This window comes from Pezoporus flaviventris, unplaced genomic scaffold (assembly GCF_033815535.1).
Source record: "Pezoporus flaviventris isolate CSIRO_AGI_PZ_B2104156 unplaced genomic scaffold, CSIRO_AGI_Pfla_v1 ptg000036l, whole genome shotgun sequence".
Taxonomy (NCBI): Eukaryota; Metazoa; Chordata; class Aves; order Psittaciformes; family Psittacidae; genus Pezoporus; species Pezoporus flaviventris.
Window position 1 is genome coordinate 36,064,701 of NW_026892584.1, and position 20,871 is coordinate 36,085,571.

Sequence of the window (20,871 nt, forward strand, 5' to 3'; positions counted from 1 at the left end):
CTTTAGTTGCTTTCAGAGAAGTTAAGAAGGAATAAATACCACCTGCCCCAAGGCAGTAGGACAGATGAATTAAAAAATGGTATCTAAATGTGCAGTGGAGATGTGCTTCTGCCTTAAGCTTCTCTATTATTTTCCCTACAAACAACCTGACCCAACCAAATCATATGAAAGCAGAGAATTCCTTGGTCGGTCGTCTGGACTATCCTTCTTTGAGGGAAAAGCATCACTACTAAATGTTTGGCTGCCTCTACACCAATTACTAAATGTCATACTGTTTTTCCAGCCTGAAAAATTCTGGTGACTTTAGTGGATGACCACCAGGGGTACCAAACAATCAATGCTAGGCCAGACAAACAAGAATATAAACTGAAATTGGTCAGTATTTCATGGGGAAAAATACTGGAGATGCTATTCCACATTTGAGTGCCAGAGGAATATCTCATTGAAATAAGGGAAGTCTGATTTCTGGCTATACTACAAGTACACTGTGCTGCATCCTTTAAATACTGGTCTCTTCTAAAGAGATGTTGCAACAGGAGAAATCAAGGGTTTGATTTAGCTTAAGATGATTAAGTGATTATATTCCTGCAACACATTATTCACCCAATCTACTTTGTGTTGGGTAAATAATGCCTTATTCTATTCCTCCTGAAAACAAATGGAAAGTGAGATGACAGTACAAAGTAGAAGCTAACAGTATCTATAAACAAAACAAATTGTGACAGAGAGAAAAGACTCAGTTCAACACTGCTCAGGTCAACAGTAAACTTGCTGACATAAAAATGGAATCAGAAAAGCTGCTTGGGTTTAATAAGAAACTGGTAGCATTTTGGTTTCTTTAAGCTTTTCTTTATCATCTCCTGTACTGCATCCGTTTCTTATGTGATCACTTCCAAAAGAAAATCCTTCACAGGAGGAATTCTGCTGCTTAAAAGTATTTAGTCTAATAACATTAGACAAATCTTTTGACTGTTTCTGGTTTTCTGCATTAGAAGGTGGGCTGAATGATCCAACACAATTTTTTCAGAAGTATCTGAAGTCCCATTTTCAAAATTATTTTAGGCAGTTGACCCCTAAATCCTTTAGAAGCAGACCTGGGCTGTTCCTTAAGTCTCTTCTGAAAAATTAATTTAGTTCATATAGCATATAGATGTATAAAAACGGAGTTCCCCGACTCGAGATGGGTATTTAGCTTCTATAGCTACAGTAAACGTAGCTCAAGAGTTAAAATGGTGTAATATGTTTCCATCTAAAATATGAGGGAAATAAATTGCTTCTTTAGAAGAGGCACTTAGCAAGCAAATTAATCTCAAGAAACTTTAGAAAAGTTTAAGTTAAACTAATTATCTGCAAGATGCCTGATAAAACATTTTAGCTTAACGATAGGAAACTGTCATACCTTTCTGAATCTGTCTGGTTCTTCAGAAGTTCCAGGACTCTGTTTAAAAAAAGAGAAAGAAAGAGAAAACCAAAAGCAGCATGAACTTAAGATCCCAGTGGAGCCTATAAATGAGTACTCACCTCACACAGGATGCTTCTTTAAAATTCATGGTCATCTGGACAGGGTGAACCAGCAGAAGAGTTTCGTCTGGGTTTTTTTGGGGTTTTGTTTTTTTTTTTTGTTTGTTTTTTTTTAATGAACTTCTTAACACACATTAGGCAAAAAGCTGATGTTTTCAGGTTCCTGCCCATTTGAATCACATGAGCAGTTCTACCAGCAATAGCTTTGCCTTTACTGACGCCTATTGACTGCATTTATGCTTACACAAGGTTTTGGTCAACAAAGCAAAATGCATTACAATCAACTGCAAACAGTTCTTCAATATGCTCCTTATTAACAGAGGTCATGCTTATCTTCACGTACATTTTCAAGGATTTGTATTCTAAATAAGCTTTGGATTTGAAGATAAGGTTTCCCAAAGCAGAAAATTTTCAGGAATGTAGAGTTTTAGGTGCCTGAGTTCCGATACCTTCCATACTGAAAGTACCAAATGCATACCTGTAAAGTCTATTCCTCAAGATTATGGTATCTTGAAGTTTAACACATATTCAAGTACTTTATTATGTATGTTTACACTAAGAACAAGGAAATTATCTTTAGCATGCCCTGGAACACCTTATATACGGGGATGAATTCTGCCACACTTAGCATGTCTTGTACACAGCTCAGTAACTTCTTTTAATCATTTGGTTCTTGCATTAAAATACCTATTCTTTATTTCACGTCAAATCCTTGGCCCATAAAGACAGTTTCAAAAAGGACTAGGTCCTTCTGTGCATAGTTACTTTCTGAGTCAGTTCAGCTAGTGACTATTCTGATCACACTGTCTTCCAGTAGATGACAAAAATAATGAACAGTGAATATATTCTTACTGGAGGAACCATTAAATAAAAATTATAATTTGGTGGAGAATACTATGGCTATATTTGTTCTGTCTTTGATAGCATTTACTAGAAAGGGTTTTAATTATGCAGACACAGACACACATACTCTTAAATTACGACTAGCAGCATGAAGCAACCTAAAAGGGCAATGGCGAAGATCAGCAACTGTGAATCGAGTGCTGTAACCTACCAGGGTACTCATGGACTCTTTCAGTATAGATTTGTAGAGCATCCACTGGTAACGGAGGTCCTCCAGATCTTCAGAATATTCAGTGACAGGCTGACTATGAAGAAGCTCCTCAAAGAGATGCTGACCATCAGGCACGCGAGACTGCAGCTCCTGCAGGCAAAGACAAGATCAGCAGAAACCCAGAATTCAAGAAGGCCCCACTTTTAAAATCTGGTGTTCAAAAGAACAGTGGTACTAAATCAAACAACTGGGCACTCTGGACTAGTGTATTTTTTTTTGTTATTAATTTTTTGGCCTGAAACGGTATCAAAAGCTCCACTCCCCTGCAGGAAGTGGATTTGTGTTTGTTTAATTGCTTACAGCATCCATTATCATTGCATCTGGCTACATTCAACAAAAAGAGAACATGTGAGGCCAAATACCAGACATCGATTTTGATCAGATTGTTTTAATGAACACCTTTTGCCATATCATGCTGGAAATGTCCAGTCCAACAGCTAGATGTCAGGCTGCTCCCTTCCTACCACTCCAGCTCTAACAGATCTTTCTTACTAGAAGGGGTGAAATACTTGTCCTAAATTCCTGAGCTTCATCTACTCTAAAGTATCCTAAACCAAAGAGTGTAGTGTTTGAGTTTTTGTTTGGTCTTTTGTCTGGTTTGGAGGTTTTTTGGTGGTGGTAGGCTTTTTTTTGTCCTCCTTGTTTTGGAGGGGGAAGGGGAGTTTGTTGGGTTTTTTTTGTTGGTTTATTGGTGGGATGTGTGATTTTTGGGTTTGTTTTAATTCTGAAAGAACTGTTTCCATCTTTGTCTCCATCTTAATTCCCTGAAAACTAACCTCCAGTTTGCTCTTGCGTGCTTTAATTTCCTCTGTGGAAGATGAAGCCACATCAAGAATTTTGGTCAGTTTCTTTTTTTCTCCTTGTAACCACTCTTCAAATTCTTGTAGAAGCTTCAAGTAGCTGCTTGTATGTTGCCCTTCTTCAATCCTCTCCTAGGTTACAGAAAAACAGGAACAAAAAAGGCCTTACTGTTAAGTCAGATGTTTCCTCTGAAGGCCTGATTGCAAGATCTTAACCTCCAACACTGTAACCCATAGTATCATAGGAAACCAATAAAATTGTTCTTGTGAGGCTGATATGAAGTCAGATATAGAGTGCCCTCTCACCTGCTTATGGTTGGGATCTACACCTGAATGATGGAACACAGGTCCAGACATCCATCTAGTGTCTGCAAATTCTATTTTCTTCTTATTATCAACCACTGGTTTACTTAACTGCCACTTCTTGAGAAGACTTGAAAACACAAAATGGGAGACACCGATGTAGTTAAACATGATGAAACATCACATTTTGACTGGGTCTGTGGGGGACACCTAAGGTGAAATAGCACTATTATTGTTATTAATAGCACTATGACTATTAAAGTTATTTCCAACGTATTTTTAACAAAGTAAGATCAAGACAGGAGTATCTCAAAGCAGCACCAGTCCACATGTTCTGATATTTCCAAGTGTTTTGTTTGCTTTCATTCAGTGGAGTGAGGGAATTAAAAAAATACAACCTTAACAATGTATCTTCACATCTGGTAACAACAGGCAGTACAATGAAGCCTTCCTCAGTCACTCTATTTTTATGCCTATTTTGATACTATGTATGAATATAATTACACATGTAGCACAGTATTAAATTTTAATACAGTAGCAGTTTGGCATTGCACAGTGAGGTCAAAATAAATTAAGCTCAATAAATATATTACATTTTATATAAAAACCAGAATTTATTATATAAATATACAGAATCACAGAATCTATAAATGTAACTATATAAATCTAAATATAAATATATTTATTATAATAAATTTGCCAGGTCAGAGAGGATTTGAGCTCTGTTTATCCTCCTGCAGGTTTGAAAAAAGAACAAATCACAGTGTAGATACAGCCTCTTTGGAAATACCTCCAGATCAGAGAGTTAGGAGAACAGATTAGCAGAAGTCAACTGTCTATGTCCTATTTCCTCTGACATAAACTGGTAAGTACCAGGGTTAGCCAGGTCTCAAGGAGGCATTGCCTACACCAAGCATGAAGTAAAGGCAGCTTCACAGACTGCTCTGCCCCCTGGATTCTTTAAAATGGTTTTCTTAAGAGTAATGACTTCCAGTTTACAAAATAATTAAATAAAATTTCATCTTGCTCCTAACATTCTAACATGGCTGCTCATTTTCACAGCACACAGCATAAAGCATCAACTGTGCCTGGTCATATAGCAGCATACATATCTTACCAACATATCATCCTCATATCCCTTGAAGAGACATGAGGAAATGTCACATGAACACTTACCGAGTTTCCATCTCCTTCAGCAGTCTCCATGATTCCTCCAGCTGATCCAGCTCTGCCTGGACATGGGCAGTCTCCTCTGGGGAAGAATTCTCCATGACTAGTTTTCCATAAGCTTTCACAAGGCACAGCTGGAGCTCCTTATCTGGTAAGTCAGCTAGCCATTTCTGAAATGTACAGCCCTTACAGTTACTTCTAGGTATCCTGGGTAAAGCAGAGGCTATGTCAGACTGAAGGCCATGTTCAGTCCAGGACTATGCTGGTTCTGTTGGCACTAGCTAGAACATGCCTAGCAGGGGAAAAAAAATATGCTGTGGATTCTTGCAAAGAGCCAACATAGGTCAAAGAGCTGATGGCAAAACTTAAAGGGTACAAGCTGTCAATGCACCCCTTCAGTAGCCTTCCCATGAAATATCTTGTCTGTCCCTTGTGAAGGAAAAAGCTGCCAGCTGAAGTAACCCATCAGAGTGAATTGAGCATGCAAAATAGCTTTTTGCTGTGTGGCAGTATCAGCTGTGCAATAGCTCAGTTCAATACAGTATAATGTTAGCTAACAGGGTAATAACATTCAAGGTATTGATGAGTGCATACAGGCCAAGGTAGGTGTTCTCCCGAGAGATCACCCTGGCAGAAGAGCTCCCTTTAAAACCAGCTATCCTTTGATAACACTTCATCCATCTCAATAGTTCTTAGCCATTTCTCACTGTTCTTGTTTTTACCTAGCTCCGCATCCCACAACAGTGTGAGGAATGTGGAGCTAGGCAAAGCAGGAAGGCGGCAGTAAACAACGATCATTGCAGGAGGAACAAGCCACCATTGCTCTCCCCAGCCAGGAAACCCTCACCAGAAAAACCCTGCCCTTAATGTCTGAATGCTGCAAGGTGAATAATTAACGTCTTACACCAAGATGTCGTTCTCACCTTAAGGTCTGCCACCTGGCCCTCAGTGTTCTGGTCTCCTTCAGCACCCTGGTAGGGCTCAATCATCTCCGTTGTTAGTATGATCCACTGCTGAAGGTCAGAGAGTTTGTCTTTATATGCATAGTGCTTCTGAATGCGCTCTTCACTCCGTTGTATCATCATCTACAAACAGTAAAAATTTGTCAGTAACTGAACAGACAAAAAAATCCCCAATTTCATTACTGGATCTAATAAGTAACTACTGAGAATTTCATGAGCAAGAAGGGAAAAAGAAAAACAAACCGATCTGTTAATGAGACACAGAAAACTTTGTCCTTTAACATCAGTGGCATAGAAAACACCTACAGGAGCCTGCAGGCCTGAATTCAGCCACATTGGGGGGGGGGGGGGGGGGGGGGAGGGGGCATTAAGCACTAAAATAGCTCCCTTCTCAGCTGAAACAGAAAAAAGATTATGTTTGGGTTTTTTAATACTCCAGTCAGTATTAAATATATCTTATACTTCCGGAATCAGAAATTTCCTGAATCAGAAGTTACTGCACAGAATTTTTTTGCAAAAGTCCAGTTCAGCAATAAATAGGATTATTGAGATTGAAACTAGAATTTCACAGTGTGTATTAGGGTAACACTTTATCATACATATTTCCATGGTGACCTGCACAACTAAGGCAATTTTATAAGCTTTTCTTTTGAGACTGCTTTGGAATGGGCTGTCCTTTTATAGCTATGTCTATAAACTACAAAATGCTTCAGGTCAAAACTAGTACTTGCACAACTGCAACGCTGTTCTTAACTTTTTAGGTCACGAAACTATGAAAACCAAACAGTTTGGTATAAAACCACTCTCCAGGAATCTGTGAATAAGCCGAGCACCTCCATGATAATGTAACTATAAGGTCTTTAGATCAGAAATCCCAGGCCCACTCCAGATATGATTTATATAGACGTAAGAACTGTGTGGATGGTATCCTGTCCCAAAGGCAATCACATTACAGATATTCAGAGAATCCTGGAAGAGTTATCAATGTCTTGAATTCAATACCTTCTTCTCTGAAATGAAAATATTGTCACTTAAAGGATATAACCCCATATGCTTACAGATTTTTAAATATTTTTAAATAGTGGCAACTGAAAACTCCTCAGGCCATGAAAACCTCTTCCTTATGTTACCTTCAGTGCTATCTTCAGGGCCTGGGAGTCAGATGAAAGTTGGTTCATTTTATGCTTGTGGGTGGTATTTGACCGAACAAGCTTCTCTACCTCCTCCATTTGTGCCACAAGCTCTGCCAAGTCATCTTGGATCATCTGCAGAGGAAGATTCCATATGGGTGATATGCTAGGTATGGTATGGACTTTCACAAAATGTATAATAAAAGGTAGTTTCACTTGACAGTATGAAAACAAAAAAAAAAAAACAGGAATAATCACTGTCATTAAGAAAACTTACTATTTGGTGCCTAGGAGTAAATGTTTCCAAAAGAAATGGTTGGATGTCCTTCCAACATTACCAGTTGATAACAAAGAAGGTAAGTTGCTGGAAAGCCACCAGAGGAGACAGAGTATAATCAGCTAAGTACTACTAAGAGCTATGGTGATAACACCTCTATGGTCACCACAGGTGAAGTGGCACCATACAGCTGAATCACCATAGCTCACCAGGCCAAAAGGGAAGAGTCACATCCCTTCTCTCTTCCCCTCCTGTTCTTCTCTGCCTTCTTCCAGCTATGTAGTCCCACTGCATGCCTTGAATTGGCTCTATTGCACGTTGGACCCTTTGCTGAATCAGTTCAAAACACTAACCAAGCAGAAAATTATAAGTTTTTTTTTTTTCTGATCTTGGCCAGCTCAATCAGCCTGTGGAGTAAACCCAGAATATGTCAAAGCTGTGATGAGGTAAAGAGCAGGAAGGGGGAGGAATACAGAAGGAGGTAGGCCAATGGGAACTCCCTGCTTTTGAAGGAAGTTAGATTGGTTCAGGTTATCTTTGCAATTTCACTCCCAGTGGGAAGTATCAGGATACAATTTATTTTAGCAATCAAACTAGCCCAGAAAGGTGTAGGACCAACAGCTTCCAGCTGCTTGCTCCTTCCCACAAGCACAATTTGCCAATTCTTCAGCTGCAATGCTTCAATTTCATTTACTCCATACTATGAAATAGATCAAATGAAATAGAGGAGACAAGATATGAATTCCTAATGCTAATAAAATATGGACAAACAGGACCACAATTAACTGAGGATATCACAGTCAAACATTACTGTAATGTACCTGAAGTCTCTGGAGTTGTGTCTTTTTACCCAGGAGGTCAGGTTTCAGTTCCTTCTCTAGATCCAACTTAGCTTTAATGGCAGATAATTTCTTCTGCAAAGGTGCGAAACCAGCATCAAAGTGCTTATGTTGAGATAGCAAATTGTAGATGGAGAAAGAAGAAAAAAGATACAGCATTCAACATATATCCTTTGGCATTATCTTTCGTCAATGTCCACTTCATACTCAGAACAAACACCAAGCTACGCTATTAACAGACCACAAAATTATTTGAATATTTGATCAACCTAGAAAAACAGACTCAGCACAGCTGGTTAGTACTAAATTTATATTGATGTAACTGGCTGAGTAAAAGATTTATCATTGTCACAAGAGAAGACCATATATGGGCTTTAAAGCTCACCTGGATTGTCTTCTTGCTCTGCATCAGACTTTCATGTATAATTTCTCTCTTCTTTGAAGCTTCAGCTACTTCTTGCAGGAAAGTCTTTGCTTTTTCCTCACCAAGGACATTGTTTAGTAAATCCTTCTTCAGCTGTAATGTCATGAACTTCTCTTTGAAGCGGGAGCTTTCAGCTAGACCAGCCTAAAGGAGAAAGATTCTTCCAGTGAAATCATACCAAAAACATTAAAAATCATACAACTATATTATTCTCACACAAGTCACACAACCAAAGCAGTACAACATAGTTGGGTAAAAAACAGCATGCTGGGCCAACAAAGGGTAACAGAAGGTACCTGGACAGTGCCCAGCTAAAGGAAAAGTCTTCCTGATAATGTTAGAAGCACCAGGGCTGCATCCATTTTGTGAACAGAAATAGAGGAAATCTGTACTATGGAAAGAGTTTTCTGTGCAGAGGAGAGGCCTAAACAACCAACAGAAAGGACAGCTTGAATGCTTATCCCAAGGATAAACTCCATCCCTGTTCACAGACACATTTAATCTGGAGATCACAGGGATGACAAAGTAACAAAAGCACCTTGCTAGGCACATGCAGAAATCATGCATTATAATCCCACGACTGTATTACTACACAGTTCTTAACAGAGGCCACAGATTTCCCTTCCAGGGAGATCTGGGCTAATGCTAAACAATATTATCATCGTTAAAGGTATCTAACACTTTAATTCAGCCTATTCAGTTGACAACTCCAGTTAACTAAAGGGAAGAAAGTAAGGCATTCTGCTACAGCTAGAGCTAAGTATTGACTTCCATACTTTTGGGGCTCCTGCCATATTGGAAAGGCCCTTCCAGCTGCTTCTGTCCAGCAGCTGTATGCAGGCAGCTGCTGGCAGAGCTTGGGCAAACACAAACCAAGAATCAGTTTCTGAACTTAGTGATAGGTTTGCTACCTCAATGCAAGCCAGTGCTGGCTCTGGAGTCTCCAGGAGCATCTGGACTGATGGCTTCCACCGTTCAAAATCTAGCAGGGGATTTTGGAAGAGTCTTCTCAGTTCAGTTTCTGTATCAGTGCTCATTTTAGATGTCTTGCCTCTAACACTGCAAGGGGAAAGTGAGAGCTGAGAGAAGGATTACAGAGAAATCCAAGTCCAAACATCCTATTCATCAAGGCATGAATTAACCACAATGCTCGTGTGTAAACTGTATCCAATGCAAAAGCCTCAGTCTTTTTATTGTCTAAGCCTGGTGTCGTGTACTGACAGGTGCTAAGTCAGAGACATACAACAAAACTTCATTTAGACAGCATAAGATGCATTTGTCTCTTGTGCAACTGTGTATCAGGAATTACTTTGCCTTTCTAGCAGACAGCAGTCTCCCCTCATGTGATCTTTCTTGGTTGCTCGTCATCACCAGCGTGATTAAACAAATTATACTATCAGAGTGGCCTCACTGACTGATGGGAGGAACAAGCCAAGAGGGTCTAGAATTTAACTTTAGTTGCCTGCATTGTTTTACATATTATCAAGTTTTTATTCCTTTACAAAATTTCATTAAGAAATCTTTGCTCACCCTATGATACCTACAAAAAGAGGAAAATACATACTTTTTCCAGATATAATTTTTAAAAATTTTGCTGAACCAGTAGTATTTATATTAATATATTATGGGTGATTCTGATAACAAGCTTTGTATTTGCATATATATATATATGTTTACACATGCATGCACAGCTATGCGTGCACAAATGTTGAAAAATAAAATAAAATAAAAATCAGTGCGCATTCACTAAACATCCAAGCTTCTCCTATAAAGGCTTATCCAAAATACAGATGAGTAACAAGGCCTAGCAGTGGCACACCCCATGTAGTTGCCTCCTGGTTTTCTCAGCTTTCCTGACTTCCCAGTTTACGGAATCCTATTTGATATGGCAGAATGCAATCCAAACTATATGCTCACATGCGAACAGTATCACGCAGATTCACAAAACAGGCTGGCAAAAGCAATGCCAATCAAGGTTAATAATGCCTTTCTATAAAATCAAACTCAATAATCTTACCTGTGTCAGTGAGATGTCATGGAGGTAAACAAAGGCAAGCTTGCAGAGGCCAAAAGCTCCGCAAATAGAAAGTTCTAACATTACATGTTCTTTGCCATTTGCTCTGCTGCCCCTGCGAGGCTCAGCGTGAAGCTGCCAGACTTCGCAAAGAAGCTTTAAAGGAGCTGGCAAAAGAGCAGCTGCCATTTCCTACTCAGAGGCAAGTCCTCTGCCTTCTCTGCTTCTCATTCAACATCATCTACTTGTTAGTTTTTAAACTGAAATTCTTTCCCGTAACGACCTATAATCCCCTTCCAGCAGGACAGTATACTGTGCACTCAACAGAGGAAGATAAGCTTGGATACAGCAAAAAAAACTGACCTTTCTTTTTCCTTAAAAAAAAGCTCCTTCCTTCTAGTTTACAAAATTTGCTGCAGCTTCCTTACTTCCTGATTCCAGGCAGCCTGGAAACGGAAATGCTTAAGTCTGGGGAGAGGCTAAACTTTCAGAGTTTCCAACCCAAGGCAAGTTGAAAACAGGAATCATGCACATATGCTGGCAGGAGAAAGAGAATAAACTCTGCCAAATAATTGTTAAGGCTGATGAATCACTACCATAAAGTCAACAAGGGAGTGTCATAATTCTTCTGAACCATTTACTACTACGGCTCTTGTCCTGAATTTCTAGTTGCTGTCATAAAAGGCAAGCAAAATACATAAATTATTATTATAAAATGCTAAGATGATCAAATTAGCTGCCAACAATCTGATTTTCTTCAAACCATACACAACATTAATGATGCAAGATCATTGCTTGAGAATAGCCAACAGCCTACAGCTCCTAGAAAATGACTAAAATTACAGGTTTACTGCAATGTGGAGGCGGATGCAATTAGCAGAAGCCTTTCTTTTCTACCAGTCACCTACAATTGGATGGCACATTACTTTTTTCTTAGGTCCTTGTTAATTCTTTCAGTGTCTGAGAGGCAATTCCTCCCCCCCCCCCCCCCCCCCCAGCATAATCAGACTTCCCATTACCTTTGATACTGCTGTATTGCAGAGACAACACTCTCAGTGTGTGGCTGCACATCTTGGGAAAACCGTAGCAGTTCCTTAAGCTGAGCCTTCAGTCTCTCGACATTGGACTCTTCAGCAGCCAGAGCTGCTCTTGTTGCCTTAATCATAAAAACAATTAATAGATTAATGGTCAATGAGAAATTTAACATGAGCCAGCAGTGTGCGCTCGCAGCCCAGAAAGCCAGCTGTATCCGGGGCTGCAAAAGGAACATGACCAGCAGGTCGAAGGAGGTGATCCTGCCACTCAACTCTGCTCTTGTGACACCTCACTTTGAGTATTCTGTGCAGTTCTGGTGTCCTCAACATAAAAAGGACATGCAACTGTTGGAACAAGTCTAGAGGAGGGCTATGAAGATGATCAGGGGACTGGAGCACCTCCAGTATGAAGACAGGTTGAGAGAGTTGGGGCTGTTCAGCCTGGAGAAGAGAAGGCTGCGTGGAGACCTCATAGCAGCCTTCCAGTATCTGAAAGGGGGTTATTAACGATGCTGGAAAGGGACTATTCATTAGGGACTGTAGTGACAGGACAAGGGGTAATGGGATCAAACTTAAACAGGGGAAGTTTAGACTGGATATAAGGAAGAAGTCCTTTACTGTAAAAGCTGGTGAGGCACTGGAACGGATTGCCCAGGGAAAACTGTGAATGCTCCATCCCTGGTGGTGTTCCAGGCCAGGCTGGACAGAGCCTTGGGTGAGATGGTTTAGTGTGAGGTGTCCCTGCCCATGGCAGGGGGGTTGGAACTAGATGATCTTAAGGTCCTTTCCAACCCTAACTATTCTATTACACCTCATTTAGTCTCTAGCACATGTGAGAGATAAGAGATAAGGCTGTCTCTCAGGGTATTCACACATACCCGTTCTGCCTTTTTTTTCTGGTTGTATGAAACACAGACTTTGTTAAAGCAGAAAACATTCTCTGAAACAGTTTTGTTCCTGCAAGCTCTCTCTCCTCTCTTCACAGTGCCTAGCCTCTGCATCTGATCTGCAAGTTTCACTGAATGAATCACAAAGAGGTGCAGTCTCAGCTCACTGACTGCAGTATAAAACATGAGACACGTTTTTGGAGCAGACTTAAGTGCATCTGTTTGCATGAATAGGTCTTTCTCAGACTCATATATACAGCATGTTAATTTTAGGGTGCTTTAGGTCAAGAAATCAACAAAAAAACTATGTAAATATAGCTGGACTGAACCAGTCAGCTTTTTGTGGATCCTTTTTTGCATATACTTTTCCTAGCTAGCCCTCCTGAGTTCTAGACATAAAAAATTGCAATGAAAGGCATTTTGAGAAGAGATAATAAATACAAAAACAGTCCTCAAGAGGAAATGAGTGGCAAAAATTCTTATCTACATTATGCATGACAAACTTTTTGCACTCATTTTTGCAACAGATTGATTTTAGTATAAATAATGGATTACTATAAACTTGGGACTTTGTAGGACTAAAGATATCTCTGCAGGAACATACCTTACACAGATGAAAGCAGAATATAGAAATGGTCTTGCCAAATACCCCAAAATAGATGTATATGTGTATGTGAATTTGTATATATGGTCAGACATTATTTTCTTGCCTTTTTTTTTAAGTAGGGCAAATTATATTGTTTGCTCTGTACTGTGCTCTTTTTGCATGCGGTCCCTTCAAACTCAAGACAAACTCCAACACATTCCAACCCTGCTCCCTCTGTGCTGAGTGAGATAAATGCTACAATAGTTGATTCCACTGTTGCTATTCACATTTTCCTTGTTCTGTTTCATACACAATCATACTCTTTCCTTACCACCTTTAATCAATGGCACAGGCACTTGCTGTTGGATGTGACTACTCATGCTCAATCTATGGCTGCGTTTGATCCTGCTTGTTTTAGGCATACAAAGGACAACAACTTACATTGCATTTTCTCCACAGGGTTACAAACTCATCTTCAGTCTTTTCCCCTTCCCCAGGCTCTAGGTGATTTTCTAATTTCTGTAGATATTTTCTCAACACCTTGATGTCTTCTTCTAACTGTCTGGCTTGGGACTCATAGGCGCTTTCTGACTCCTGGATCTTGAGCAATCTCTCCTCCTCCTCACTATGCAGCAATTTCAACTTCTCCAAGGCTTTTCTTAGCATTTCAAGTTCATCCTTCATTCTCTCAGCTCCAAGTGGGGAGGTATTCTCAGTCACATTTGCACACTCATTTTCAAGTTGGTCTAATTTCTTTCCACCGCTCCTAATGTTTTTGGCAATTTCCTGCAGAAAGAAGGTAAAGATTAGCTGCAGGGATGGGAAATTGGGGGAAAAGCTGAAAACAGTAGAGAAAAAGACTGCAACTCCTGGTTGTATATATTTTGTTCTTCCCTTCTTATTACAAAGTATGTCTCCTTTCAAGTGACCAGAAACCAGGGTTGGTAATTCGCTTGCTTTCTGAGTACTACTAACTGCCACAATTCTGAAAATACTGGCTTGATTTTCATAAATGCTTGTCATCTGAGGTCTCTGACAAAGATAGCAGGAGCTACAGGCACTAAGGAATTCTTACAGTCAGATCTCTGAGAGATTTAAAGCTAAAGAGTATAGGCAGTGGCACCAAAATATCGGATACTGTTCTCAAAACTGGTATGAGTATCACCAGCTCTGAACTCTCAAAACCCATGAGCCTTCAGGCTTTATTTGGATCATGATTACCAAATATCACTCATTTAAACAAGTTTAAAGGGCAATATTCTCAAAGAATCACATAACCATAGGAGATGAGGCTTAATGAAGAACAAAATAGACTAGCCTGTGACTTCACAGTTGGAAGAACCATATTTACTAACAGTTTTAGGACCTGATACAACTCTTCTTCCAGCCCATGTTAAAATCACTCCTTATTTCATTTGTGCAATTCTTTTCTCAAATGTTACTGTCCTTGAACAGGCAGAGGTCACCAGTATCGAGGTCATACTGCTGAAATTGCAGCTGTGCTGGGCAGGGCACGTCTCTAGGATGAAGGATCACCGCCTCCCTAAGATGGTGTTTTACGGTGAAATTGCCACCAGCTGCCACAAGAGAAGTGCCCCAAAGAGGAGATATAAGGACTCCCTGAAACAATACCTTATCCTTGGCCATATTGACTACCATCAGTGGTCCACCTTGGCCTCCAATTGGGAGCCTTGGAGACACACCATACATAATACCGTTGACTCCTTTGAGAACTCACGCAGAACTAGTCTCAAGGAGAAAAGACAACATAGAAAAATCGTGCCCCGCCTATATCACCCAAGGAGACCTTTTACTGTGCTTTTTGCAGCTGGATTTGCCTATCTCACATTGGCCTTTTTAGTCACCAGCGCGCTTGTAGTAAGCGTGGGTGTCCTGGGTTCAGCAGTAGCAGTCATGTTTTTCCTTTGTGTTAACTGGTGCAGTGCTGTGTTTTGACTTCTAGCTTGAGAACAGTGTTGGTGAAGCCGATGTTTTCGGTTGTTGCTAAGTGATGTTTACCCTGACCAAGGAGTCTGTGAGGGGGTAAGCTGTGAGGAAGCAGAGACGGGGCGCCTGACCCGGGCTAGCCGGGGAGGTATTCCATACCACAGCACGTTATGCCCGGGGTGGGGGGGTAACTGGGAGTTACCCGGAAGGACACGGGCTTCCGAGTGGAACTCGCTTTCTTGGCCGGTGGTATCGTATTCTGTTCCCTTGTTATTTTCCCTTATCATTGTTTTAGCTGATAGTAGCGGTGGTGATTTGTTGCTGGACTGTTCTTGTCTCAACCCGTAGGAGTTGCACTCTCTCGATCCTCCTCCCCGTTCCTCCGGGAGCGGGGAAGGGGAGAGCCCCGGTGCGGGGGGGGGGGGGGGGAGACGGACACGGACCTCGATTGTTGTCAGCTCGGCACCACTCACTGGGAGTGAGTGAACAAGTTACCTGACTGGGTTTAAACCACGACAGTGGGTAAAGCCCTTCTCAAATCTTCGTTCGCGAAGTCAAGCCATGAATGAATGAATGAATTCTTTTCTCAAGTACACTCTTGTGTGGTTTGAGAAACATATAAGGGCATAAAGAAAGAACACACAATCCTAGCTCCTTGTTAGAATTATACTTTTAAGGACCTTCAGTGCCTTTAACTTGTCCTCTGCCGAATACTCGGTTGCTTCTCCAATGCAGGAGTTTAATCTTTCCGTCACACCATTCAGCCATGATTGAAACCAGTTGACATTAGCGTTGTACTGCTCATGTTCCTTGGTTATCTTTTTAAGCAGGTTCACTCTGTTCTGTAACAAGACACATCACAAGCTGTAAGGACAGTGATTATCTGGCTCTTTTTCCTTTACATTGTAACACAGAATCTATAAACAAGAGTCCCCTTCCATAAGCCCCGACAGCACTCGGCCTCCAGAAGAATTCAGAATTCATCTCAAGAAACAGAACACAAAAGTATGTAAAAGCTTGTCCCCATTTGGGTCATGCTGTAGGCTTTCAATGGCTAGTCTCCAATAAGACAAATTGCAAGGTCCTCTCAGGTGAATTTCTAAACTCTCCTTTCCAAAATTTCCTAGCATCTCACTAGAAAAAGAAAAGAGAGAGAAATCAGTTTCTGGTTTTTACCTTATTTTTTACTTACTTTTTTACTTTTACCAAGCAGTTGTTCCCCATACTGGTTAAAAATAAAGATGAGCACACAACAGACTTACTTTGCCCATCTCTCAAAATGAAAATAAGAGAGACTCTACTAGGGGCATGTGTACACATTGTTTTAAAGTGTTCTTTATTTAAGTAGGCTCTACAGAAAGTGACCATCTACTTTTATGTAGACTGGGAACTTTCATACTTGTTCAACTAGCAGATTACAAACTATCCTGTGATGATATCACAGGCCCTGGAAGCAACTTTAAGCCTATGGGAAGCAAGTTTCATTTTCTGAGTTACTGAGTGTGCACCCTTTAACCAACAATTCCTGAAGTTACAGGGGCTGAGTTGCTCTCTGCTGATCTGCTCTGGCATCCTTGCAACAAGACAAGAGTCACATTTACCTAGGCTATCCCTGTTTGTCAGCTGAAGCTTAGGTCTTGCTGAAGAAAATTTTACACAAATCACAGATATTCCTGCTCTATTGTTTCACTAGTATAATATCTAACCTGAATATTACTTCCTATGAAACCAGAATAATTTTTTCTTGCCCTTCACCAGTTGGCATGGAGAGCAACTGAGGTACACTATGGTACAATAGTAAAAAATTGTTCCTTGTGCTATCCATTTAGTGCTTGCAGCATTCCTGAAAGGCTTTGCTGTTACACACAACAGGCTGAGTTTCATTTTGCATAATATGGGACACATCCCATGCCTCTGAGCTTCACTCTAGCTGCCCTCCACAGAGAGCAGGGTGATGCAATGGTGGACAGAATTTCAAGCCCACTCTGCATTTCCCTTGTCTCTGTGAGGCTCTGGGCATGTCATCACATCTGTCAACCCTCCTTAGGTGGCAGTGGACTATTGCCATTCTGTCTCTTCATCCAGGCCAATAGAAAGGCAGCATGAACATCAGTCACCATGGGATCTCCCATGTGCTGTGGCGTGGCAGTCCATATGGGACTTTGCCCTTCCTCTTTGTGACACGTTATGCCTGTGGTGCAGTACAAAGCCACAAATGCGTGGCATAATACCAGCCTGTTTTCCACACTGCCACTGCAATCTCCACTGACTGGTACAAATCCAGAGTAACTCCCTTAAAGTTAGTTGACTTGCCTTGGTACAAAAGAGGGACAGCTAAGGGACAACTGATTCCCATGAAGGATGAAATACTGCCCACTTATTAGAACCTTTAATAGCACCATTTATGCAAACATGGGTTTAGATGAGACCAAAAAGCAGAATTATGACTGCAGACTTCTGTGGCTAAGATGCATATAGCAAAACACCTCACATGTTTGCTACATCCCTTTGCCTTGATTCTCAAATCTGCAGAAGTGCATACAGGTTAAACAATCTGCACCTTGACCTCATGCTAGGGAGGTCAATTTTATAGCAGTGTAAATGGGCCAAACAGAGAAGAATGCAATTTTATAGCAGTGTAAATGGGCAGAGAAGTGAAACAAGTCAGTCCAAGCTTATGCATTCCAAGTAATCAGGTTGATTTGTTGCACTGACAGAAGCTCCAAAGGGAGGAGGTCAGGATAACAAAGTGGAGCTAAACTCGAAAGTCTTACATTAATAAATGAACGGTTAAAAAGGAAGTCGAAATGACTCACCCCTGCCCAGGCTACTCAGCCAAAACAAAGGAGTGCACAGTTTGGACACTGCTGCTGGTCTGTGAGGCGAAGGAAGAGATGCCATGGATCTAGACAGACTGCGCTAGCTGTCAAAAAAACAGGCTTACAAAGAGCTGTCTGGGTCCCACCAGCTCCCCCAAGAGGTTAGGCAGGGAAACTTTCTAATGATGGAAAATACAGTATCACTTCTGTTAGATTTGCTGATCAGGGAGCAGGACAGCGTTAAACTCACTCTCACATGCATTTAGTTAACGTGAGGAGACATTAAGCAAGCACATGGCCCTGGAAAGACAGAGCAGTGACAGGAAATTAATGGGTTTGCCGTGAGCTGCAGAGAAAGAGGTGTGTCTGGGCAGGATATGTCCAGCCCAGGGTACTCAAGGAGGGTGGACAGAGGCAGAGGAAACAGTCTCCCCTAACATCTCCCTTAAAGCCAAACAAGCCTCTGTTGGAAGGCAATCTAGAGAATGTAAAGGAAGTTCCTGCTCCAAATTCATCTGTGGCATCTAAAGCAAAGCACTTCTGTCCTCTCAGAAATCTCCTGTACTCTGGGACAAGTCCAGAGGAAGGCCATGAGGATGATCAGGGGAATGGAGCACCTCCAGTATGAAGACAGGTTGAGAAAGTTGGGGCTGTTCCACCTGGAGAAGAGAAGGCTGTGTGGAGGCCTCATAGCAGCCTTCCAGTATCTGAAGGGGGGTTATAAGGATGCTGGAAAGGGACTCTTCATTAGGGACTGTAGTGAAAGGACAAGGGGTAATGGGTTAAAACGTACACAGGGTAAGTTTAGATTGGATATAAGGAAGAAGTTCTTTACTGTAAAAGCTGGTGAGGCACTGGAATGGGTTGCCCATCCCTGTGAATGCCCCATCCCTGGTGGTGTTCAAGGCTGGGCTGGACAGAGCCCTGGGTGACATGGTTTAGTGTGAAGTGTCCCTGCCCATGGCAGGGGGGTTAGAACTAGATGATCTTAAGGTCCTTTCCAACCCTAACTATTCTATGATTCTATGAAAGCAGAGCACTTCGGTACTCAGAAATCTCCTGTAGTACTTTCTGGTGCTTTTAATCTTAGCTCTAGGGTACATGAGGGTTGGCATTATAAATATCTAGGTTTCAGTTAAGAGACAACACAGACTGAAATTCATTTGTTGTGCTCAGACATATTTGATATATTTGACTAAATATGAACATATGGTATATCATAACTTTTCTTACCATCTTCAGTTACTATTTATGCTAAAACCCACAACCATCTACCTCTGCATACTGTTATTTTACTAGGCAAGGGAAAGCACACAGGAAATGGCTTCCACATTTAATATTCTTGTCAATGTAATTAAAAGCAAATTATGTGCTTTTAAAATTTGGGAATGATAAGGACACATGTTAGCACTAAGGAAAAAAAAACAGCCTCCACCATTTGCTCATACCAGAGAAGTAATGCCACAGGCAAACCATTCAAGAAACACTGTCCAAGAGCCTGCCTTTTGATAGAGCTGGACAACTGCACAGGATCTAAAAACGCTCTTCAAACAGAAGTGCGGTCTACAAACACCAGTGAGCCTCCTCTGGGAGGGAACTCAGGCATTTAGCTGGCATCTGCTAGTCACATTTAGCCTGGCCTCTCATCATGTGGCCTGAACAACCCCCTTACAACTCTTTTTTCTCTTCCATTCATTCCTCCCTCCTGTTGGAAGAGGTAGCAGGGTTTCTCTAACAAGTGTTATGCTTTCCAACATGATTCCCAAGGTGCCCATAACCTTGGCATTAGCTAATGAACTCTACATCTACTTCAGCTGCAAAATCCAAGGCTTTCCAACTCTTTGTTCCATACCTCCTGAAAGAGGGATTTCTTAGCTAGATTCTCTCACTCAATTCTTCTATGAAATGTGGTATTTGTAACCAATGCCAAAGAAAAGCTTTTCCTAGTGTCTCAGTTAGCAGGAGACATAAAGACATATTTTGTCTAAGCACTATGAGCCACTTCCTGATCTTATTTACACCAGCATGTATCCAAGTCAGTTAGAGAAATTATACTACATAAAACCAGTCTCAAAGAGGTCACATTCTGGCTCTCAGTATTCAAATGACTTGTTTGAAAGAACAGGCTTATTAAACTACTTAAGGACTGTCTCCTGCTTCAAAACCAAAGACAAATCCTGATTAGAAGGGAGTAAATGAGAATTTTAAATGGCAATCTAGATAAACACCACCTGAATTCCCAGGAACTTTCTTATTTGTAAATCCAGTTGCCTTGTAATCAAGAGATCTACCTTTAAAACTAAATCAGCATTGGGGCTCAGGTCTGTCAGTGGTTTTACAGCCTTTCTGCGCAGTTACAGCATTTCCAAACATACTCTGGTTTTTGGAGAGACTTACTAAGAGTTTTATCTTTATGGCTAAAAAATACCTGAATTTCATGCTCACAGAAGGTGCCAGCTCAGGAGGTTTTTCACTGTTTTGGGGTTCAGGCTATTTTACTTTAAAAGTATGTGTAGAGTAAGCAAAGCAATGGCACGAGCATCCCAATATGGTGCTCTTACAGTGTTATCTGAAGCTAACTTTGTACAACAGCACCCAGGGGGGGAAAGCATACATCACTGTCAGGTTTCAGTTCTGGACCGGGGTGTAGGTTTGGGAACAAATAAAAAGCAACATTATGACAGGCAGATAGCAGAACCAATGTAATGAAAATTACCTGTATTTGCACCAGGTAATTCCAGCCTATGGAATTCCTGGAAGTCACTGTGAGACAAAGACTAGATTTTGATCTCCAAATGCTTGGGATAGCTGTCTCTATCTATTTCAGATATCCTTTTGAAGATTTCTATTGATATAAGCTAGTAGAAAACCAAATACCCCTCACTCACAAATATCTGCTCCTCAGCCATGCCACGTGGTCCAATCCTGTCTTTACCCAAGTTTTAGAAGTGAAAAGTATGAGCCTTACCGTGAATCTTTGCCCAGCAACAGGGTTAAAGGAAATCACTGGCACTGAAATATGAACCAGGATGTCTTACACCAGG

General features: G+C 41.0%; 1 protein-coding gene and 1 long non-coding RNA gene across 9 annotated transcripts in view; both read right to left on the bottom strand.

Moving 5' to 3' along the window:
• LOC133274562 (uncharacterized) overlaps positions 1-20,871 on the bottom strand; it is a 275,687-nt gene that overhangs the window by 21,251 nt on the left and 233,565 nt on the right. The gene's annotated exons all lie outside the window — the stretch shown is intronic.
• The window catches only part of SYNE3 (spectrin repeat containing nuclear envelope family member 3), a 62,013-nt gene that overhangs the window by 12,103 nt on the left and 29,039 nt on the right, over positions 1-20,871 (bottom strand). For 5 of the 8 annotated variants that reach the window (XM_061463929.1, XM_061463925.1, XM_061463927.1 and 2 more), the window contains exons 5-17: positions 15,689-15,850; positions 13,503-13,847; positions 11,574-11,710; positions 9,452-9,599; positions 8,502-8,684; positions 8,099-8,221; positions 7,001-7,135; positions 5,832-5,993; positions 4,915-5,078; positions 3,742-3,868; positions 3,412-3,567; positions 2,576-2,725; positions 1,400-1,438 (exon numbers count right to left, since the gene is read on the bottom strand). In XM_061463929.1, the coding sequence (XP_061319913.1) occupies positions 1,400-1,438; positions 2,576-2,725; positions 3,412-3,567; positions 3,742-3,868; positions 4,915-5,078; positions 5,832-5,993; positions 7,001-7,135; positions 8,099-8,221; positions 8,502-8,684; positions 9,452-9,599; positions 11,574-11,710; positions 13,503-13,847; positions 15,689-15,850 (2,031 nt within the window). Of the gene's footprint in view, positions 1-1,399; positions 1,439-2,575; positions 2,726-3,411; positions 3,568-3,741; positions 3,869-4,914; positions 5,079-5,831; positions 5,994-7,000; positions 7,136-7,517; positions 7,978-8,098; positions 8,222-8,501; positions 8,685-9,451; positions 9,600-11,573; positions 11,711-13,502; positions 13,848-15,688; positions 15,851-20,871 lie in introns of those variants that run through there. The other 3 variants (XM_061463924.1, XM_061463928.1, XM_061463930.1) reach the window with 3 other exon arrangements.